This window comes from Arctopsyche grandis, chromosome 12 (assembly GCF_051622035.1).
Source record: "Arctopsyche grandis isolate Sample6627 chromosome 12, ASM5162203v2, whole genome shotgun sequence".
In the NCBI taxonomy this organism is placed as follows: Eukaryota; Metazoa; Arthropoda; class Insecta; order Trichoptera; family Hydropsychidae; genus Arctopsyche; species Arctopsyche grandis.
Genome location: NC_135366.1, coordinates 23445560 through 23468100, shown reverse-complemented (window position 1 = coordinate 23468100; position 22541 = coordinate 23445560). Strand labels below are relative to the sequence as shown.

At 37.2% G+C, this 22541-nt stretch overlaps 3 protein-coding genes across 3 annotated transcripts in view; 2 read left to right on the top strand and 1 right to left on the bottom strand.

The window, feature by feature from the left end:
- The window catches only part of LOC143920087 (uncharacterized), a 38072-nt gene extending 29595 nt beyond the window's left edge, over window positions 1–8477 (top strand). Inside the window, exons 2-8 of the mRNA XM_077442793.1 lie at window positions 439–798; window positions 5053–5163; window positions 6360–6524; window positions 6610–6710; window positions 6794–6953; window positions 7765–7968; window positions 8135–8477. Of these exons, the coding sequence (XP_077298919.1) occupies window positions 687–798; window positions 5053–5163; window positions 6360–6524; window positions 6610–6710; window positions 6794–6953; window positions 7765–7968; window positions 8135–8217 (936 nt within the window). The 5' untranslated portion in view covers window positions 439–686 and the 3' untranslated portion in view covers window positions 8218–8477. The remainder of the gene's footprint in view (window positions 1–438; window positions 799–5052; window positions 5164–6359; window positions 6525–6609; window positions 6711–6793; window positions 6954–7764; window positions 7969–8134) is intronic.
- Window positions 8478–9722: 1245 nt separating this feature from the next.
- On the bottom strand, window positions 9723–17895 carry Hyccin (PI4KA lipid kinase complex subunit hyccin). Its single transcript, XM_077442789.1, has 8 exons — window positions 17671–17895; window positions 16147–16300; window positions 15856–16021; window positions 15674–15768; window positions 13172–13389; window positions 12820–13103; window positions 12620–12736; window positions 9723–11081 (listed from the first exon to the last, which is right to left on the bottom strand). Exons 1-8 carry the CDS (start codon window positions 17676–17678, stop codon window positions 10567–10569), a joined length of 1557 nt encoding a protein of 518 aa, XP_077298915.1. The 5' UTR covers window positions 17679–17895; the 3' UTR covers window positions 9723–10566.
- A 2420-nt stretch (window positions 17896–20315) lies between these two features.
- Window positions 20316–22247, top strand: NP15.6 (NADH dehydrogenase [ubiquinone] 1 beta subcomplex subunit NP15.6). The gene is made up of 2 exons (XM_077442797.1): window positions 20316–20420; window positions 20567–22247. Exon 2 carries the CDS (start codon window positions 20575–20577, stop codon window positions 21025–21027), a length of 453 nt encoding a protein of 150 aa, XP_077298923.1. The 5' UTR covers window positions 20316–20420; window positions 20567–20574; the 3' UTR covers window positions 21028–22247.
- Window positions 22248–22541: the final 294 nt, after the last annotated feature.

Below are 22541 nucleotides of genomic sequence, written 5' to 3'. Positions count from 1 at the left end.
CTCAAATTCCATTGATACAACCTATTAAGTGGATTATTTTCTAATTATAAAAACGTACCTTCCCATGGCCATTATCAGCGGAAACTAATCTGTATTCAAAACAATACACCCACCACTTTATGCCAAAGTGAAGTCACTTAACTAAAAATAGTTAGATTCAACTCTGCCCTGCGGGGAATGCTTTTGAATGTTTGGACAAAGTTTCATAATATCATTGAAGCAACTACATAAGCAGACATGTATGTCCAACATTTACGGTATGCGTGGGCTAGGCAGACGAGGGACAACGACCCACAGTTTGGCCATTCCACACCTGCTCGACCAGATCGTGATTGAAATTAATCAACACACATTGACACTGCAAATATTGTCCTTCCATATTTGGCTAAATACTTTTACACATCGTTTTTAATGATAATTGGTTATTGTTTGTTTCAGGTGTGCTACCTTTGCTGGGACAAAAGGAGGGTCGCTGTGTTCGGTGAAAAGTAGTGTGCTCGTTATATGGAAGTTCAAACGTTACATTGGAAAGTGAGACATTTGTGAAAAGGATTTCGCAAAGCAGTGTGTGCGTGTGTCATTGAAGTGGGGGTGTTGTAGTTGGATTTTATTGCTTGTCGAGATGGTGTCGCGGTAGTCGGGGGCGTAGCCTCGGCCGCTGGGGCTCCAGGGTGCACCATGCAGCCATGGCCAACAAAAAGGCTGTGTATTCCGTCAGCGTGGCCTGTCTTGGCTTCGTGTGCTTCGCTGTGGGCGCCACTGCTGTCGGCTTGCCCATGTGGGGTTACTTCCAAAACCGTAAGTTTACATTTTTAGAAACATAATGTATTGTGAAGATCGTTTTAAAGGGTGGTGGGTGGACATAACTACATATATGTATATGTTTCAGCTGAAGTTTATCTTCTAGTTGGAATATATTCCATTTAACCAGGTACCAACTGCCTTTATAGTTGAAGTGTATTTTTAGTTGTAATCAGTGGCGTAACTAGAAAAAAATTGGGCCGACATGCAAATGTTAGCAAAATGCCCTCCTTTAGTATTTCTACTTTATTCAAATTAAATTGATAATTTAAACGTTCTTTTTCTTTGCCTTCAAAGTCGCAAATTCTGCAATTACATCTTTCAAAGACATTTTAGAAGCTTCTTCATGTTCAATCGATAATATGTATTGCTAATTCACTGAGCCTGAGTTGGCTCATCGAATTTCTTTAATTTATAATCTTTTATTAACCCTTTGAGTGCTGACGCCTTTTCTGTTGTAAGCCCGCCACGCTGAAAATTTCCAACTAGAATTATTTAGAAATCCAATAGAAAGCAGTTATAAAAATTGTAGCTAATGTAAACAAATCCTAGATAACTACCCCGAGGATTTCAAGTTTTGTAAATGTGTGTTTAGACTCTCTAATATATCTTGCAACAATATAAAATAAACAAAAGAAGTCTATTAATGAATGTATTTTTCCAAAACTAGTTGCTTCCTCTTCATTATTGTTAAAATGTAATGCTCACAATCTAAATGCCAAGCCAAAATCTTAAATACTCAGCAGTTAGTGATTTCCATTGGGAAATTCTGCTGTGGTTATAAATTCAGAAATTCCGGTGTAAACCAATATTTATAAACATTGACACGGATTACACGACCCATGTTCAATGCATTATTTTTTTCAATGCTACCTGGAAAGGCTTAGCTGGTAGTATTCTTGTTTACTTTTTACATACTCAAAAAACAACGCCTATCGGTGTATTTCAGGCTGATTTATTTTGCAAAACTCCGATCGGTGGTGGTCAGCATTCAAAGGGTTAAAATAAAATAACTATCCGAAAATTTCGAACGATATCAAATACGAGAACGTATCTCTAGGGTAATCTGAAGATTCACAATACACAAATGAAACGAAAATATTTTACTAACCTTTATTTTTTTAATTTAACATCGGGTTTATAGATTACTAGTTGTTTTACTCGGCTTCGCTCAGTATTTGTAATATAAACAGCTTAAACATGGCGAATCTAATAGTAAATATTCATTTGTTTTTTTATTAAATTTATTTGAATCGAAAAAAAAATCAAATCGTCGTCATAGAAACTTTGACTTGTTTTCGATTCCCAACCAAAAATACTTACATACATATATACAAAGTCTCTTTCAAAATAATATATTAGATTGCAGACAATTATTATTACTATACCTTAACGGAAAACTGTTAAATGTCGTGAGAAGGAGTACAAAATCGTGAAAATTCGACTCGCAATTTGAAGTATAAACTTTTAATTAGTTTTTCCATTAGGCTTATGAATAATTTTAAGAAAGATTTTACGACTTTTATTTGAAAAATGTATAGTATTTTTATTTAAAAACCTTTTGGCCCACTAAATCTAAAAGGCCCGCATGCACCGCATGCCCGTGTGGCATGATAGTTACGCGCCTGGTTGTAATATATTTTGACTAATTGGAATATATTCCGTCTAACCCACGTAAGTTGATTCATATGGTGAACTATATTCCAACTGGTCAAAATATATTACAACTAAAAATACACTTCAACTATAAGTTGGTACCAAGTTAGATGGAGAGGTTAGGTTTTCGTAAAAGTGTCACCCGATTAGTAAATTGAGTTGGAAAGTCACATTTTTGTTTTGAACACATTCTTAGAGTTATCGTAATACTTAATACTCATCACCTTTATTCGTAATACCTAACAAATACTAACGCATTATTGAATTCTAAAGCATTTCTAAAAACACCAGAGCTATCAAAAACTCAACTGTCATATTATAACTGGCGCACATTGTTGAAAGTGTATTTGCCCGTGTAGAGATGTAATTTACAAGTTTCGAATACGAATGACCTAAAACGCCAGTTGGAATATATTACATCTGAAAATACACTTCAAATGTAACATATGTATACAATATCAGACTCCTGTGTCGTATGTGGGCTTATTCCTAAAATAAGGCTTGATATGTTATACATAAAAGTCATGATGTAGAGGTCATCCAATTAACAAAGGCCTATCCCTACTCCACGGAAAAGATGCGCACGCTAATATCGTGAACTAAACGTTGCTTCTGCGCACCTTTTCCGAGGAGTGGGGCGAGTCTTCGTCAATGGAACAATCTCTAACTAACATTTCATCCCTAGTCATGTCAGTCGTTAGCATGCGACCTTAGCCATAATTACAGCAAATTGCACAAGTCTTCAGATATATACATAATTGTCTTCCTTTTTTCCTCGTCCACGCCAAGCGATGTGAATCGTACTTTGAACTGTCGTTTTTCGTGACAACTTACAGAAGACTATGAATTAAACCGATAGGTAATAGCGGCGTTCCACTCGATGACGCATATGGCACACTCGAGTCGGTGCAACGACGTGATGCATCTCGATGACCATGAAGACTATCGTTGCATTGTCTCGGCCATATTACCGGCACGTCAATGTCGTCGCGAAATGACCGATGTATGTAAGTGGATTACGTTCACGAACGATAACAAGGCGACTGTTACGGCAAATGGTCATTACACAAAACCAATTGTCTGATGAATTCTTGTCTGCACTGTAATGAGCATCCATGTGCTCTTGAGAAGTTTAAAATGCTACTTAACATTTAGCTTTCGATACTGACTGCAGTGCCGGCCTTGCACCCAATGGCGCCCTCGGGCAAAATTTTCGCCTTTGGCGCTCTAATCTAAAATTTTGTATGGCTTTTGGCGCTCTAATTTTAAATTTTAAAGCGCATTTGGCGTATCGAGCGGCGCCCTAACTTATTTGGTGCCCCCGGGCGCCACCCGACTTCTGTTATCGGTGAACAGACCGTCTGTTATCGGTGAACAGACGGTTTGTGAAAGAGATGGCTGCATACGTAATGGCATAGTAAACGAGATCTTGGTGAACAGACGGGATGAGAAAGAGATGGCCGTATACGTAATGCCTGGAGCGCATCCTCGGTTTACGGAAAATCTGTGAACGAGTTGTCGTGTCACCCCTAAAACCGGCACTGACTGACTGAAACGACATCTTTCGATACTGACTGAAATGACATCATTGAGACCCAGCTGAATCTAATTAATTAGATATTGTTGCGTAGGGGTGGGTGGAGGATCCAAGTAAAAGGCCAAAGTCGTTTCACAGCATTTATTGGTGATTAAGGAGATACACGCTCTGGCAGTGCTCCATCCAGAATGTCTTGATATGATCTTAGTACCTCCTTATAAAGGGACAGGTCGCTCAGGGCATCTTCGACGTCCGGTTACTTCCCCATTGTTTAGGCATGTACCCGGATATGTATTCCCACGACACTCAGTCCCACGCTATCGGTCACTTCTGAGAAGGGACCGGGTGCCGTTACCAAGCCAATTCGGTGGTCATTGTTTAGCCTACTTGCACTTAGTCCGGAGATAATCCTCAAAAAACCAATTATAACGGCGGCTCTTTTTAGCATACGCTACAATATCGATGAAGCTAATAATTTTGACAACTAACTGAAAGCATGAAAATCTACGGCCTCGTCATTTGTCTTTACCGGTAAACGGATTATTGCGCAAATTACGATCGTGCGCACGGCAATCGCGAATACGGAATATATGGCACTCGAGTTCTCGTTAATACAATATTTCGCTTTCGATTGATGGAGTTTTTGGGTGCCAGGTGTTCCGTGATTGAGATTTTAGTAACATGCGTGAGATCGCTTTTTGTGGAATAATCACCGAACCGTCTTTACCACCAAAAGCGTCCCTAGGCCCGTGCGGGGAGTGCGGTCTGCACCGGGTAACACCATTTTTGGGGTGACACCAAATTGAAAAATAATTCGACATATTCGTTGTATGACGGTCGTCGAGCGGCTACACGCCTAATTGCAATTTATGTATATGTACCGCTTTCTGTATTTATACAGCTACCACGAAATCCGTCTGGTGCAGCTTAATACATACATATATCGATGGATAGTGGTAAATTACCACTATTCATTGTTTCTTCAATATGCAAATGGAAACTATCGTAGAAATATATTTCTAAATACACTTCACTCATTGTTTTATTTGTGATTTCAGCTGATAATATCGGACACGATACTGGATACTTTGGGCCATGGAGGATGTGTAAGAAATTGCTGTACAATAGAGAAAAATGCGGCGTAGAAGTCGCCAGGTTCAGACCTTCAGGTATACATCTTATTTTTTTTCAATTCCATCTGCATAATAAATTGTAAATGGGAAATAAATCAATTTCCTCTCATATATAAATTCACGAATGTTACGATTGCTCCAATGCAAGCAAAACCCCGATAATACGAGATTCAACATTTATTTTTATTCCAATTTATTAGTAGCTTTCGTAATTATTTTATTGCATACATATTTGAACCCAATATTAACTCATGTCTAATAAAACAAAATAAATAATATAGAAGCGATTTCATTTAATTAATCACTTGAATATTGAAAATAAAATAAAAATCATAAATTGTTATCGATTAGTAAGGTTTTAATTGATGATATTGTGGGGGCGGTTGGAATGAAATGACCGAATTGTTATAGATGTCACAGTGAAATTGTTATTGTAAATGAGATTATAATTTTACTGACTCAAGCAGTGAGTACAGGCTTAACAATAGAATTACAAATTTACTTCACAATGTGAGTGAATTTGTAATTCGAACGCTAATGCATCGTGCGATAGTGCATGTCGTACTACCAACTCATCGTGCATTCGAACGCTAACTAGCCAGCTGATATGATAAAATGTGATATTTTAAGAAAGTCGTTTACTTAATGAAATACATAATAATTTCGAGGATAATATGTGCTCCATTCAGTTTAGAGAGAATTTAAAAGCGTCATTCGGTTCGTCGCAATCAGAAACTTTATTTGCATATTACATAATATCAATTAATTATTGAATCGTAAAGCATTCTATAAAATAATCTTAAGTTGGCCATCACCACCATCATCCAACTATCAAAAATAATTATTCCACTAGTAGGTGCCAGTGAATATGTAATTTCCGTAGTGAAAATATAACTATACCCAGGAAAATGTAATTAGGTATGATTTCACCGAAACGTCATTGTAGTTATAAATTCACTGTAACATAGACACGACTATTTAATATGACGGGCAGGAAGGAAGTGAAGTAGCTCCACCAACATGGTCGAATCTGTCCCGACTCACAGGATGGTGACCCAAACTCGACCATGTCTTAGGGCCCCTACACTACTTTTCAACATTAAAATAAAGACCAATCAGTGTGGCTTCACTATGGCTTATATCAAAAAATAATTAAAATGATAAGCAAATTTATCCTGATTTAACAGTGAGGTTGTGTTGTACTTTAAATTAACTATATTTAAAATTTTCAGTGGCTGTGTACATAGCAGGAGTGGTAGCCGCTGTAGGTGTGAGCCTGTTAGGCCTATTTTGCATATTTTCCGTGATTCAAATGGCTATGGTAGCCTCGAAGGACAAAGTGGTCCTTCGGTATACACATTTGGTCATGCTCAAAATGGCATTGGCTCTTTTAGCATGTAAGTATACTCGAAAATGTGCCATTAAAATTTGACCCTCATATTATATAAAATAATTAATTTATATAATACTATTACTTTTCAGCATTGCTAGCGATAGCCGCAGCGGGACTATTCGCGATACAAATAGACGAGAAAGACACGCAAGGATTCGTTATCACTAGAGGCGAAGCCTTTTATATACAAGTAAAAAATCATTATATAATGCAATTTGCGAATTATTTATTATATATTAATCTATGATTGATGTGAATGTTATCGCTTTTCAGATTTTATCCATAGCATTAAATTGTATACTGTTCATAATGTCTATTTACGACACGCTGTATTCGAGACGAGAAGGTGGTGACCCCACTATATCACAATCAAGTCCCGATCTTCACGACACCACTATAAATAATCCTGGCTTCAGGGAAGCTCAGAGGAGTGGTAAGCTATATACATACTTGAATTTATAACACACGTATACGTATAAACATACTAAATTTCAGTTTAAATGTTTGGTTACCGACTCTTTTTTTTAATACCACACACATATAAACGGAGACACTAAAATTCTAAGCCACTGTACAGCTATTGACCACTCGTATTTTAAAGTTAAATAACTGTTAAACTATGTAAAAGTCTGTTGCCGAGAGTTGGCGCGAACAAATGCGCTTGTGTTGTGTCGGTGAATAGGTGTATAGCATATGCTGTCACAGTGCATTCATTAATAAAAAGACGCTCTGTCCCTTTCGCACGCTTCTGTGTGAGTATGAGAGCGCGCCAACTCTCAGTAACACACCTCTAACCTGTGAAGTTAAACAGGGGCGGCGAGCAGGCGCATCTGATAGCCAGCTGTCATCGCGTCGATCTGAAAGTCGATTCTGTTGATTTCGTTAATGATTCAACTCTATTAGCGTTCTCGGAAACATTTGTTTATTTTAATTAGAGCTCTGTATGTCGTAGGTAAAATATCAAAGCGATGGGAAGAATGAAAGTGGCTCAAAATCAGCTCAAACATATAAGAAACTAATAAAAACCTATGAAAAATAATAATCCTACGATGTTATTGAGAATATACTGTGCAATTAATGGTGCTTCTGTTGACTATTGATAGAAATATATTATAATTAATTGGCATTAATGTAATAATTCGAAATTTGAGTGATAGAATTGGAGACGCCGAGTATATTTGTTAGTTGCTAGTAAGCAATTACATATTGCCACAATAACAAACGTTTCCATTTGATCATTTCAGGTGTTTCTATTACTGATTCATCAGGCAAACCTTACGTTTATAACGGACATGGAAGTTTAGCGTCCATGAACACGACGGCAACTACAATAACGTCCCTGAGCACCGAGGGATCCGTCTTAGCTCGGTCGCCGCTGAGGTCGTCATTGAAGAAACCTCGGCCTCCGCGAGACGAATCTAACGCTGGAATGGGATTCCACAATCCGGGTAAGCTCCACTTCATATTCACATCTCATGAGATTCTTAATGCTAACGGTATTACTATTTGTTTGCTAACATTCTATGGAATAGGACGTGGTGAGAACTAATCAACTTATATATTACAATAAAATAAATAATTCCTAATATTGATTGAAACGTTTTTCTGTTGTAGGATTTTCAGGACATTCCCCTACACTTTCTCGAAACGGAAGTCAGAAAAAAGTGAGAATTCAAACTCACAGTACAGAAGTCTGATTATTTAACACTGTGATTAATTCTATTAATGTTGTGATAACGGGCATAATGTGCGTTGAAATTTGAGTATCAAATTATTTCTGATGCTTCCATTGCCTTTTGAGATCTCGGTGTAGTAATTTTATTGTTTCGTCACACATGTACTATCATTATATTATTACGCCTAAATTTATACAAAATTTAATTGATTTCTTTTAATAATATACATTATATATATATACTACATACATTAGTCACCGATACACACACATATATTACCCATTTAATGAAAAATAATCCGTGTCGAATAACTTCAATCAGTGTATTTTTATTTCGTAAAACGTATCGTACAAATATTTAAGATATATTTAAGTATGGAGCGATTATATTTTTTTTTTTCTGAAGTGTATATTATAAATAATTTGTAAAGTGGCGTTCTCAAGTGTGCCGAATTTATGTTGTATTTATCGTTTATATTTCGGCGAAGAATCTCAGATCCGTCCCTGCATTTTGGGAACAACTTTTTAATTGTAAAATTTGAATAATAAACTGTCAGTGCACTTGAGAATGCCAAACTCTACGTGGAATGAAAATAAATATTCGAGAGTATTGTAAATAAGCGAAAAAGTCATCTGTACAATTCAATGTGCTTAGCTTACATATTTATAACGGTATTTTGTTAGATTGTTGTCGTAAAATGTTGTATTATATAATATAATAATAAAAATATATTATATGTATATTGGGTGAGTGCATTCATTGATCGGAGTGTGAGTACTTCTTGACAATTTCTAAAATTTAATTAGTGCCTTTTTACACATGTCATATTTTGCCGACGGCGAAACAAACATCAGCTCGGAATTGACTTTTGTTATTCGAATTTTTGACTATTAAACTAAGAAGTTGCGTACATAAATGTAATATGTTGCAGGCAAGTCAAAATATAGTTTGTATGCACAAAATTTTACATTTATATGATTATAATACTATATGATATTTGCACAAAATTGTTAAAGCATGCGTTTGAAATCTTGTTATTTGGTTAAACCATCATTTGAGATTTTATTATTTATTGTCGAATTTTCGGCAATTGATTTGTTTTATTATATAATATATATATATATTATTAAAATGTATTGTTGATATTTTAAAAATATCGAAATTATGTTCTTAGAACGCAATTTTGACGTACGTTTAGAGCCACACACTTTTTTTGTGCCAGAAATATTTTTATCATTAAATTAATACGTATTGTATTTAAATTATATCAAAATTTAGTGGATAGTACTTTTGAATGTTTGTATGCGAATGATTTGAAATATATGAATAATGTAAATAAAATTTATAACTATTATCTTTTTTAATAGAGAATTCGTTACAGTTTTAATTTACATTTTATAAAATCAATGATTGAATTTTGTTATATTTGCTTGAATTTCTATAACATATCACTTATTTGTATAAATTTCTACGAAAGTAATAATATGTACGCTAAATATTGTGAAGAAAAAAATTAAGAAATATTTCCATTGATTAATTTTAATGTATTTATTTCATCATGAAACAACATCATCCGAACCATTCCTTCCTTCTATATTATAATACGTTAACGTTTCAATAAATCTCTTTATTTACAATCGCCGAGCAATACACAATAATAATTTAATTAAAATAGTATATATTAATTTATACCAAGTATAATATAACAAACGATTCAATAACAACATTTCCACAGACACACACCAACATTTAAACTCTAAAACGTCAAACTTAAACTTTAAACTTGGAAAATGGACCTCGCCCTGGTCGTTTACGACAATTTAATTCATATAATATTCGACATCATCGTCGAAATGGATTCGTAAACCAGGTATATCCTTAAACGCCGCATAAAATACCTTTTATCATTTTAATATATTTAAAATTTAATCGTAAGATACATATGAGCTAAAAATTTATCGGAAACAACCTTCCATGGAACACGTACTAAACTACAATTGATTTAAAATCTCACTCAAAGTAGTCATGACGAATTGAATATAAGAAACATTTTAATAAATATAAACCTTGCTTTAGCATAATTTTCAAAATGATTCAATACATATATAAAGAATTTTTATATACGACTTCGTATCATCGATTGTATACACATACGAATTTCATTAAATTAAAGCTACAATTTAAAAAGCTACTTATTACATTTATATACAAATTTTATACATTGCGCCCGCAATATAAGATACTCTCCGTATCCATAGAAAAAGTACATTTTATTCAACAGTGTTATTACAATTAAATAATGCATGTCATTATCGATCCAATGTGTGGACACTTTCAAGACAAAATGCACGCAATTTCAATTGCAGCCGTCTAAACGGAACTGACTTGCATGGAGTTCAATCGAGATGTGGTGTTTTCCATATCAAACGAGTCTGTGGTGACCTGCGAGTGACTGTCGGAACTGTCCACGCTGTTCTGCAAAGAGTCCGACACCATCGAAACCTTCTCCTCGCTGATAATACTGGTGTTCACATCGACGGATATATCGTTCATATTCTTCTTCTGCATCATCGGGCTTTGGTAATCACCGTTCTCGCCGTTGGCCGACATGATCATTGAATTTCTGTTTATTATTTTGATATCTTTCGGTTGATTCTTTTTGATGTTTTCCAATTGTATAGCGTTAATTTTGGCAGACGTCCCTTTCAACTCCTTGTCTTTCGCCTTTTTACCGAGGCCTGTAAAAGATGACAGTTTCGTTTTTGAACTTCTAATCGACGAGCTTCTGTTTGTGTTGATCTCGGCTTCGGTCTCTTCCGTTATTGAATTGAGACTATCGACTGCTTCCGAAGCGTGAATTACACCCGCTTGTATGGGTATGTCATCTGAAAATCAGTTAAACTCCACATTAATTATCATACTCAACAGAAGCACTTACTTCAAACGAGTTAAATATTAACATAACCTAAAAACGAAATATTTTGCTATGAATAACATTGCACTACAATTTACAGCCCTGAGAATTGATAAAGAAAGGGACGAATTACTATATCAAATCCTCCCCAACATTGTAGAAGAAATATATCAACGAATAAGTAATGTACTGTTACGTACACCACCGAGTAAGTGCAATCGGATTAGGCCGAGTAGCATCCCAGAGACTGTGTGACCATTATAATTGGTTTCAAGAATTATCTCCAGACTAAGTGCAAGTAGACTAAACAATGGCCACCAAATCGGCGTAGCAAGCGGCACCCGAACCCTTCTCAGAAGTGACTGATAGCGTGGGAATACATATCCGGGTACATGCCTAAACAATGGGGAAGTAACCGGACGTCGAAGATGCCCTGAGCGACCTGTACCTTTATAAGGAGGTACTAAGATCATATCAAGACATTATGGATGGAGCACTGCCAGTGCGTGTATCTCCTTAATCACCAATAAATGCTGTGAAACGACTTTGCCCTTTTACTTGGATCCTCCACCCACCCCTACGCAACAGTACTATAGCAAAGCATCAAACACACCGAATCAAACGTCAAGGGTGCGTTCTTGGCCTCATGTAGTGAAAAATCCGTAGGGGTTTTTTTTCGACAAGTTACTGCTACATTTCTTCAAATATGGGAATCACCGTTATCGATAACTGTCAAACCTATGTCAATACAAAGATTTTAGGTCTGAGTGCCATGGCATAGATTATGTGTGCTAGCGTTTTTTACATGTACAAAACGTGTAAAAAACGTCAACGTGTCTGCGGCCTAAAAAATGTATCATCGCTATAAATGCTACCAAAGATCCTATCAAAAGCAGACCTAACTCAGTGTCCATTATTAGCCCTACTTTGCACGCAAAGACTCACCCGTGAGTCGCGCATTGACTCGCCTTGAACGCCAGCGTCTCACGGGCGAATCACGTCGACTTCTCTTCCGAAACGTACAATATTTAACGTTTAAAAATTATTTTACAATCATCATCTATGGACAAACTAGGTAAAAAATGGTAATTTGAGTTTTTTGGGATTCTATTTAACAAAAATACATCAGGGCTGCCACTTAATCCATTATCTAAAATGTCCACAAACTATTGTGCATCATGACACGTGTCACGCATATGCATGTAAAGTCACAGCAAACTTATGGTAGTTTCAAATTATGAGTCAATTATTTTTTGCCTGTTCAACTAATTTAAAAATTGCTGGCGTACAGGTAAAGATCAAATATTTGGCGAGCTAAATATTATTAAGTAGCTGCAATAAATGAATCGCTAGAAACATGTTCTCTTCTATCTTAAGATCTAACCTTTATTTACATATATTTAATGTATACCAATCAATTTAAATCATATCCTCCTCATATAGACAAAACTAATAAAATTATAATATGTACTTAAGAAGAACACTAATAGAGTCCATGAAAAAAATTACCTGGAAGTTTTTTAGTTCTAAATGAAGCATTTGTTATCATAGATTTAGACATAGTTACTGTAGTAGTAGCCGGAGATAGCGCTACACTTATACCCATAGGACCATCACACGGTTGACCTAAAAACAAAAACACAGTAATCAATCTTTACATCGAATGTAATCAACAAAATAAATACATCAGACTTCGAAAAATATCACACCTGAGGGATTTGCCTGTAGCGAGTTGGTTATAGCACCAGTCACTAAAAGAACATCAGGATAGCCTTCATAACAAGCTCTAGCGGCGATGTCGTTAATCGCTTGAAACGCCAAAGTATAAAATTCATTGAACATGGCAAAATATGCACCGTGGACAAGCTCCAAAAGGAACTGAGACGTCACCGGTATTCTGGGGGGCAAACCGTGGATAGATCTATGGTCCATTTGTGGCGTACCAGTGCCGGTACTCCTGCTGGATATGTTGTGGAACCCTTGCGTGACCAACCTTGAAGTATAATGCATAATTTAAATTCGATCCTGATTGGTGTAGCTTGACGGTACTAAACGATTTACCGTGATGCAATGACGCATAATTGCCTCAACGCCGATTTGGACAGTAGACTCAATTGTCTGTTGAACACGAACAGGAGGGCAGTCATTATTTTCACTCGATTTTGAGCGTTGAGGGCTTCAATCTGCGGCAGTGGACCCCAATTCACTAATTTGGTGTTGCAATCTTCCCATCGTCTCAACGAGCTTTCGGTCAAAAATGCAGGCGCCAAAGCTAGCGGCTACAAGAAATTAATCCATTCTTAGTTTGTTTCGTTGTCAATAAATAGGAGACAGAAAAATTTCTAATATAAAATTCGGGGAAGACAACGTTACGAGTATTCAACTTCGTAAAATAGAAATAAAGAGTCAAAATCTTAGTCTAGAGATAAATAAAAACAAAAGAAAAATCCTCATTGTTGACAGATTCGAGTCTCTTGAAAGACTATGAGGAAGTCAACCATTTTATTTACTCAGGTGCCTTGATCTCACGAGAAGGAGGATACCAATCAAAAATCAGGAGGATACCAATCAGTGAAAATGGCGATGATCAGTCTGACAAAGATATGGGAAAACCGTTCTACAAAGTGGGGTAGAAAGAGCGTCCCCATATCAGATTGGCGTAGCAGGGGGTGTAGAGGAGTGGCGAGGGTGTCATTTAAAAGGTGTGGTTATGCAGTTTTCAGTTGATGCCATGGCTTGTTTGGGTGATCACTGGGCTTTTGTAGTAGAAGAATTTATTAGCATTTCTATAGTTTATATCTACAGTTATCGGCTCGAAGTGTTAGGAGAATTTTCCACAAAGAAGACTGCCACTTGTCAGATGTAATATTCAAAACCATTCAATTCAAGACTGCATTATACATATGTATGTAGTATGCATGAATAAAAAGTTTTTTCCTGAATGTAGCTTAGTTTGTTTTTTATTAACCTCCTAAATAGGGGCACTGTTTCTGCTCCCACCTGTATAATGAAAAAAAAATCAATTTGAGGCGATCTCTAGTGATCCCCATTGCATGGTATGGAGTCAAGACATGGACGCTATAAAAGAGAGAAAGAGACATGTTAGATGCCTTCGAAATGTGATGCTGAAGGCAGATGCTGCGCATTCTATAGACCACAAGATGCACGAAAATCTCTACCCTCAAAGATCTGGCAGTTTCAGAGAGAATCCACAACATGTAGAAAAAAGATTCTTTCTTTCCTAAGAATGTGAAGAATCTAGAGAAGTTGATAGTCACCGAAACACTACAGGAAATACGAGCGAGAGGATGGTCTCCCACAAGATGGTCAGATCAAATCAAAGAACTGACGGGATTGTCCATAAACACTGAATTAAATTTAGCATAGGACCGGGAGAAAGGGAATCTAGCAGATCCCAGATGATAAGAAATGACCACGACACTCAGCATTAAGCGAAACGAGAGAAAAAAAGCACCATTTTTACAAAATGGATGTTATGATACAGCTTTTTATGATACAGATTTTATGATAGTCATTCCTGTTGATGATATCCCAGTATTTTTCCCTAGATTTTCTTCTTGATAAACATTATCATATGTTGTAATAAAGAAACTGAGAAAATATATGATCCATTGATCGTTTATTGCCTTCTGATAGAAAGTATCGGTGAGTGATATTTAGACGACATACTCATTTTTACTTTCTTGTTGAATATTTCTCGTGAAATATTTGATATAAAAAAATTCTTTCCTACTTTGACTATATTGCGAGGAAAAATGTGGAGAATCCTGAGAAGCTCGTAGTCACCGGAATACTAGAGGGAAGACGAGCGAGAGGACGGTCTCCTATAAGATGATTAGGTCAATAGTTCAATAGTTAATTGCTACTTTCAAATTGGCACAAGATCAGGAGAAGTGGAGGCGGATCGTCCACCGGATTCCAGATAATAGAAACGACCATGACGCTCACCATTGAGCAAACAAAAAAGATGAGAAATTTAACATACATTATAATTATAAGGAATTTGAACCTAAACATAAATAGGTACTCAAATTATTATTTTTTTATTTTATTTTATTTTTATTTTTTTTATTTTACATATATACCAGGAAGGCCTTACAGGTAAATCCCAATGCGCCTTCCTGGCCAATTACAAATACAAATGCAGCATTTTTTTATTATAAGTCGTTGAATTGCGAGACACTGAAAAAACTCGCAAATTAACGAGACATCTATGAATTGTACATAAATTTTTATTGTACATCCATCAAATTTCAAATAGTGGTGACATAGTAGGTAGGAAGGATTTTTAGCCAATTTTTTTTCCGGGAACCGTTTCAACAATGAAATCAGAGAAAATTGGCAAACTCTGATAGGAAACGATCAACCTGGAGTCACAAATCCAGGTCTGACCGACAGCATACTCTGAAAAATTCATTTTCATTCAGGGATAGAACCCGGCACCTTCTTGACGGTAAGCAGAAGCTTAACGTCCGAGCTATGCTGCTGGCTATTATATTTTGTTCTACTATGTTTATACCAATATTTATCGTATTAACTTACTTCATGATATATAGAAGCTTGTGCTAATGATGGCAATCTAAACGATACAACTTTAGACTTTCCAGAATCGTCCATGACTTCTAAATTATATAAACCTTAAAAGATAAGCATTCCATGTTAAAAATGTACAACATACATACCATAAAATTAAATTGTTACCAAAAAATAAAAAAAAAACTAACCGATCAACAAAGTTTCTATACTTTTATGACTCTTCTTATCACAATTTGCTACGGCATTGAGATATATATGAATCAGAGTCGGCACAAACTGCAAAGCAAATCGTTGTAGATTTTCTTCACGAGATCTGTAGAATCCGAACAGTTGGGTGCAAATTGGCTCTATGAACTGTAATTATACACATAATAATCAACTAACATATCAAATATGACCTTACTGCACGATTTTATTGCAAAGATCATAAAATAAAAACATGTGCGGTTCAAATAAATACGTCTATTATATATATATACCTGAGAATATTTTATTCTGTCTTCGAGTACGGCATATATAGTTTGTTCTACTTCATGGTTCTGATCGTGCTCGGCAGCGAATGAATGCAGTTCGGCCGAATCTAACGATGCCCAATCAGAGAGCCACTCGTTGATTAAAGGTTCACTCATTTTTCTGAAGAAATTCCAAAATTGGAGTTATTAAAGTAATACAACTATAATTTGAATTATTAAAATAAGAAAAACAAATTTGTCATTTGGCAAATGATTATTGTTATAAAAGAGGAACTCAATGTTGTCAAATTTATTAAAAAATATGATTATTTTCCTCTTTTTCAGAAAAATAGGTAAAAAATTTATAATACCCAACTTTGTACAAGGTGTCTCAATTGAAAGTTTATATTTAGTGGATCGATTAAAAAAAAAGTAAGCCGTATATCGAAAAAATGTTTATTAATTAATAAAGTACACAATTTGGGAATTTATTTCTTAAAAATAATACCGTCCAAATGTAGACCATCGCGTTCGCGGCACTCATTTAATCGAAAAGTAAAATTACTTATGACGGCTCGGCAGGTGGACTCAGTGATGGCTGCCATTTCGTGACGGATATTTTCTTTCAAATGCGCCAGGGAAGTCGGTTTATTGACGAAAACTTAAGATTTAAGATAATCCCATAGGAAAAAGTCCATAGGGGTTAAATCAGGACTGCGTGGGAGCCAATTTATGTCATCTCTCCTGGAGATCAATTTGCCTGAGAAAATTTCACGAACTCGTGGCAGAGACGTATTGGACGTGTGTGACGTTGCTCCGTCCTGCTGGAACCATGTTCTTTGGTTATAGCCAGGAAAGTTTTGCAGTTCAGGTACCAAGAAGTCGTCTAACATCTCCACATAACGCTCTGAATTCAATTATAAACTTTCTTTTGAGACACTCTGTATTAAAAAATCTGTCCGATTAAAATCAACGATTGTAAAAGTTTTCTGTCGGTTATCGAATGAAGACGAAAACCGTGTTTAGTGCATTTTCGGAATAGCGTACGTGCACGCATAAACGCTAAATTGACATTTATTATTGTCTGCGATATTTAGAGAAAACAATATAAATAAAACGTTATTTCACACCAAATTAAATTAATGTTGAAATTCGTGATATAAATTAGTAATAATCAATAAGTGCAAATATGGAGCATCTCGGAAATTTGATGCATTTAATAAAATAACGAATACATTTGTGCAAATGAAACCTTTTTTTTCTACAAAAAGTGATTCAACTGTCAAAAAAATTTGCTCTTTCGGAACTCTGAGGCGAGCACAATCCCCGCCTGTGCGTAAATCCGCCACTGAATCGTATTAAATATTTAAACCATTACAATTCATTGAAATTAAGTCATATATACAAATTAGGTCAGGGCGTTTGAGATTAGCCGACTAATGAGTGATAACATTGCAAATTGAATTAATGAAAATATGTATGAGTCAAGTTTTGACAGTTGTCCTTCGTTAACAAGTATAGGTAACAGTATGGGATTGTTGAATGACTTACAATGACATAAGGAATTCGGGGGTTGAAGAAAGAAAGATGACGATCTGTAGTCAGTGGCGTTTGCAGCCTCCGTCGACTGATTCTTCGGGCCTCATCTTCGAGCGGAGATCAAAGATCAATGTGTCGAACGGATCGCCGCCACAGATTCTCAACTCAAGGCGCGCCTCGACCAGTCACCGACACTACTATCGCGAACGTCAAATCACAGTTGGCCTAAACCACTCTAAACACGTACACTTGCATTGATACGAATTTGAAATCAAAATCTATGGTAATACTCATTTGGGATCTAAGACATTTATGTTCGTTGATTTCTAATGCATGAGTCTATCGTAGGCCTTTTCAAGAACGAACTGAACTCTTATTTTTTGTTGCATGAAGAGAGGTTTCCAACATCGGAATGGAAGACGCAGTGGGTAATAATGGTAGAGGTGGTTAATTTTTCAGATATCGCAGCCAGCTTTGATTGAAACTCGAAACAATATGCCTATTTGTTAAACACGGAACAACTATTTATTATAAATATACTAGCTGAACCCGACATGCGTTGCAACGCCACAATATTGCATGCAATTCCCGTTCCCATTTGTCGGGAAAACACAGGCAGCGAACACGTTGGTCGCGACGCGAAAACATTTGAAATTATAGCGTTGCAATGACACCCATTCCCGTTTTTCCCGTTTTTTTTTCACAGTAATCTTCTCAGACATTCATACAACAAATCCTGAAAATTCCATCGTAATCGGTTCAGTGGTTTAGGAGCCTATTCGAGACATACACACAGACATTCATTTTTATATATAGAGATTCAACGTTTACTCTAAGAGCAACGAGTCGCAAGACTTTATTGACTGTAGAATACAACTTGCTAATATATTTCAAAACCGTTTAATCTGATTAATCACATATTTTTTGGTTCGGTGATTATTCCGCAAAAAGCGGTTTCGCGCAAGTCACTAAAATCTCGATCACGACTCATCTGACATCCAAAAACATCATCAATCGAAAGCAAGCCACGCGAAATATTGTACTAACGAGAACTCGAGTGCCAAATGTTCCGTGATCGAGATCGCTTTTTGCGGAATAATTCGTTTACCAGTTTTAGTATTGTGGCGGCTCGCTATACGACATGGTCGAGTTTAGTTACCTTCCTGCGAGTGGGGACCAACTCGGCTGGGTTCGGAGAGCGGCTACTCACTCTGCCTTCAGCTTTCATAAATAAAACACGTGCATTAACATGCCAGTCGTCTCATTCGTTCATCCCCCATAGTATATCAAATTTTGTTGCTTGAAAAATCCAAGAAAGGTTTCCAGATTGGAGTGAAAAACACAGTGAGTAGTGTGTAGTATATAACCAGCTTCGAATGAATGAATGAAGCAATCTGCTCGATCACTGATTGTTCGTAGCTGCAGGGGGAGGGGTATGAGGATAAACAGCGACTGTGTATGTGGTTTGTCGTCGTCTTGTCGACCATCTCGTTCTGGAACGGTGCGGGGTGGGGTAATTAGAAAGTCACGGGTTTCGGTTATGACCTGGTTTATTGATGTTTATTGATGATGTGTAAATTATGCCGAGCTGGGGAGTACGCTCGGCGCCTCTGCCCCCTTTTGGCGGAGGCTGTGGATGAGCACGCCAACCCTTCTCGGATGGCGGCTCTAAAGCATCTATGAGAGCTCGCCGTCTTCAGTTCGGGTCGAACACGGAGCCAAGCCTTCTCGGCTGGCCGTAGTCAGTACGGGTCGACTACGGGAGAAGCCAAACTCCTCGGATGGCTTTACAATGCCAGTGATGAGAGCTCGCCGTGATCAGTACGGGTCAGCCTCCTCGGCTGGCTGTCACGAGGCTGCTACATCTGGCGGTCCTCGCCGGGATTACCGGACGAACAGACCTACTCAAGTGGATACTAAATAGCAATTGTCAAAATTGCCCGCGCAACTGGTGAAGCTTGCGGCAGGCCGTAAGAGCCCAAACCACGGCCATGAGGGCTTTTAACTCGAACACTGATCATTGATAATTAGAGGTAGGATAGTCACAGTGCAGGTCGTAAATCTGATCACAATGATTATATTTCCACGTTGACTGTACATAGAGCAAACAGGGGGAAAGAGGGGGGGGGAGGAATCAACAAAGAAACCACGCGTGCTTTTTGAGGTTAGCCACGCGTAGCTGAGTTGTCTGCCTTCTGGACGAAGACAGACCAGGCTTTCTCTGGTGCACACCGGACGGATACTGGAGCTGGTCCCCAAGTATCGTCTCAGCCCACCAGTCTCCAGCTGGTGGTCGGTGGCAAGGAGCGAGGGCCACGTAAAAACACCCAGTGTTTACGCGCCAAACCGTTATCGACAACTGTCAGTTTGTGGGCCAACCGCTGTCAGGGTGGCCAACACAAACATATATCGGCCAAATCGTGGGTCGTAAGGCCACGAAAGCCGATCATCAGACATGGTCTGAACAATGATATTACAATGTGATAAAATCGGACTCAAATCATCCGATTACCAAATGCACTCTCAGCAAAACTTCAAAATTATGTCCGCTGTGGTCTTTAATTAAACTATGATCTAATATAAAATAGAAAAATCGCAAAATTGCAACGGGTTCGATTTTAAAAATGATAATTCACTAGAAAAGTAGTTGGTCGACATTTAGCGTGTTTAGTTTGAAAAAACTGTCAGTGTCAGGAAAGGGGAGACGTGGGGCGGAGTGTTGGGGTATCAGCTGTGTTCCCCTGGGTTGCGCATTTAAACGGGTGAGTAATGCGGCAAAAGTAAAAGGGGCGTAAAAATAGGGAAGCACGCACCCCAAAGACGAAGACTTTCTCGAACAAAGTCTCCACTCAACGTAACATCCATCTTATGTAACATCCAAAACATAACCTATATTCGTTTTGTGCAGGATTGAAAATGTTGCGGCGAGTCGCCCAGCAAGCGGTGTTTCGAGGCCCCCAATTGAGGCGAATCGCCACCTCGGGAAGCGGCAAAGAGTCGTCGGCTGCAGGAATCGTGAGTCCGCTGCCCGACAAGAATGCTCCCGTCACCGTGGAGGATTTTTCCAACCCGACCCAAAACAAAAACTGGGTGAGCTACGGCTTCGACCGAACCGATCAAACGACAGACAACAATATGCACCACATGGTGTTCTTCATCGGCATATCCCTGGTGACTGTATTCTGCGGGAGCATGTGGGGGTACAAGCCCGACAACACAATGAGACATTGGGCTTCCAGGGAGGCCTTCCTCGAGCTGCGCAGACGAGAGGCTGAAGGACTGCCACTCATCGACCGCAACTACGTCGACCCGGCCAACATCGTTCTGCCTTCCGATGAAGAACTCAAAGGCTTTGAAATCATCATTTAGAGTGTACTTATGTTCGCCTTATCGTGTATACAACTCTAATATCAAATTATTGTTTTTTAGTTTTATTAGGTCTCTTTTTGTTGCACGTTTTTTAAAAACATGCTGGAAACAAAATGCGTTCTCTTTAATATTCATATATGTGCCGAATACATGTGAGAACCAAATGTTTTTTTCTTTTATTTTTGAATTTGATTGTAAGCGCATCTCTATCAGTTTTCTGTAGAACCAATATGTGCTAATAAATGATTTTGAAATTTGACATATCAACGTATTCATTGAACAGTCTAAATTTTGCATCAAAGCATTACTTCGTCATTGCATTTATGTTCATACTAGTGACCTACCCGCACACGCTTGTGCACTCGGTAAAAAATTGCAATTCAGATCAACGGAAGCCGCCATTTGATCGGCCGACAAAAGAATTATTATATACGATACCCACTGCCTGAAGTGATGTGCGCAAAGCCCACACTATGCCGCGTCTCTTTCCATGATGCACGATTCCAAGGGGATAAAGAAAGACAGAGCATGGTGTTAACAGACAGCACTTCACACACGCATTACACGATTATTATATACGACTAATGTTGTACCCATTGAAATATCATCGCATGAGTTATGGCATATTAAGCTAGTAATATGTCGGTAAAAGAAATGTGTCGGTCTTGTGTTCGATCCGACTTTTTAAATAAATTTATTTTAATATTTATATTTAATTGTTTAATAAATAAAAAAAGTAGTAAAAACAAGCTACTTAACCCTATGCCCGCGGCAATAAATATAGCGAACAAGCCCTGTATGCGGCACCTTTTTCGCGAATTTGGCAATCGAGTTTTCGACCTTAAATATAGATTTTAATATTTACTCAAGTAACCAGATATGTTAATTAACACAAAGTATTATTTTAAACAATAAAATACATAATATATCGTAGTTTTGGATTAATTGTCAAATAATCATTCTTCATAATTGTATAAAGACGTGACGTCACACAAACGAGGTTTCAGTATGGTTCCACAAAAACTAATTTTGACTGGTATATATTCATTTTAAGCAAATTGAATAGATGGCATTCAACTCTCAGTAATATATTCAACCAATTTTGAACCTTAAAACAGTTGAAATAGGCGCATATAAGCCTCGAAATCTCGTGCAAAGTTCAGAAATTCCATAGAAGACAGCCGCAGGCAAACGGTTAAATATAAGGAATATAAAACACCAACAGAAAAATTAATTTATTAAATAAATTTTCAATAGACGGGGGTAAATTCTCTACCAAGAGGAAACATTGGTAGCAAATAGTATATATAGAAGTTTCTTTCTTTTGTTATTGTATTCGTATATACGTTTTGGCAGTGGTTTATCTGTGACGTACATATGTATGTCAACTCGAAACAACTATTACATTACAGCGAGCGTTATCTCAGACCGACACACAGAATAGCGATATTATATATATATATGATGTACATATATGGAAAACATTTTTTTTATTTTAATGTGCTACTTCAAGC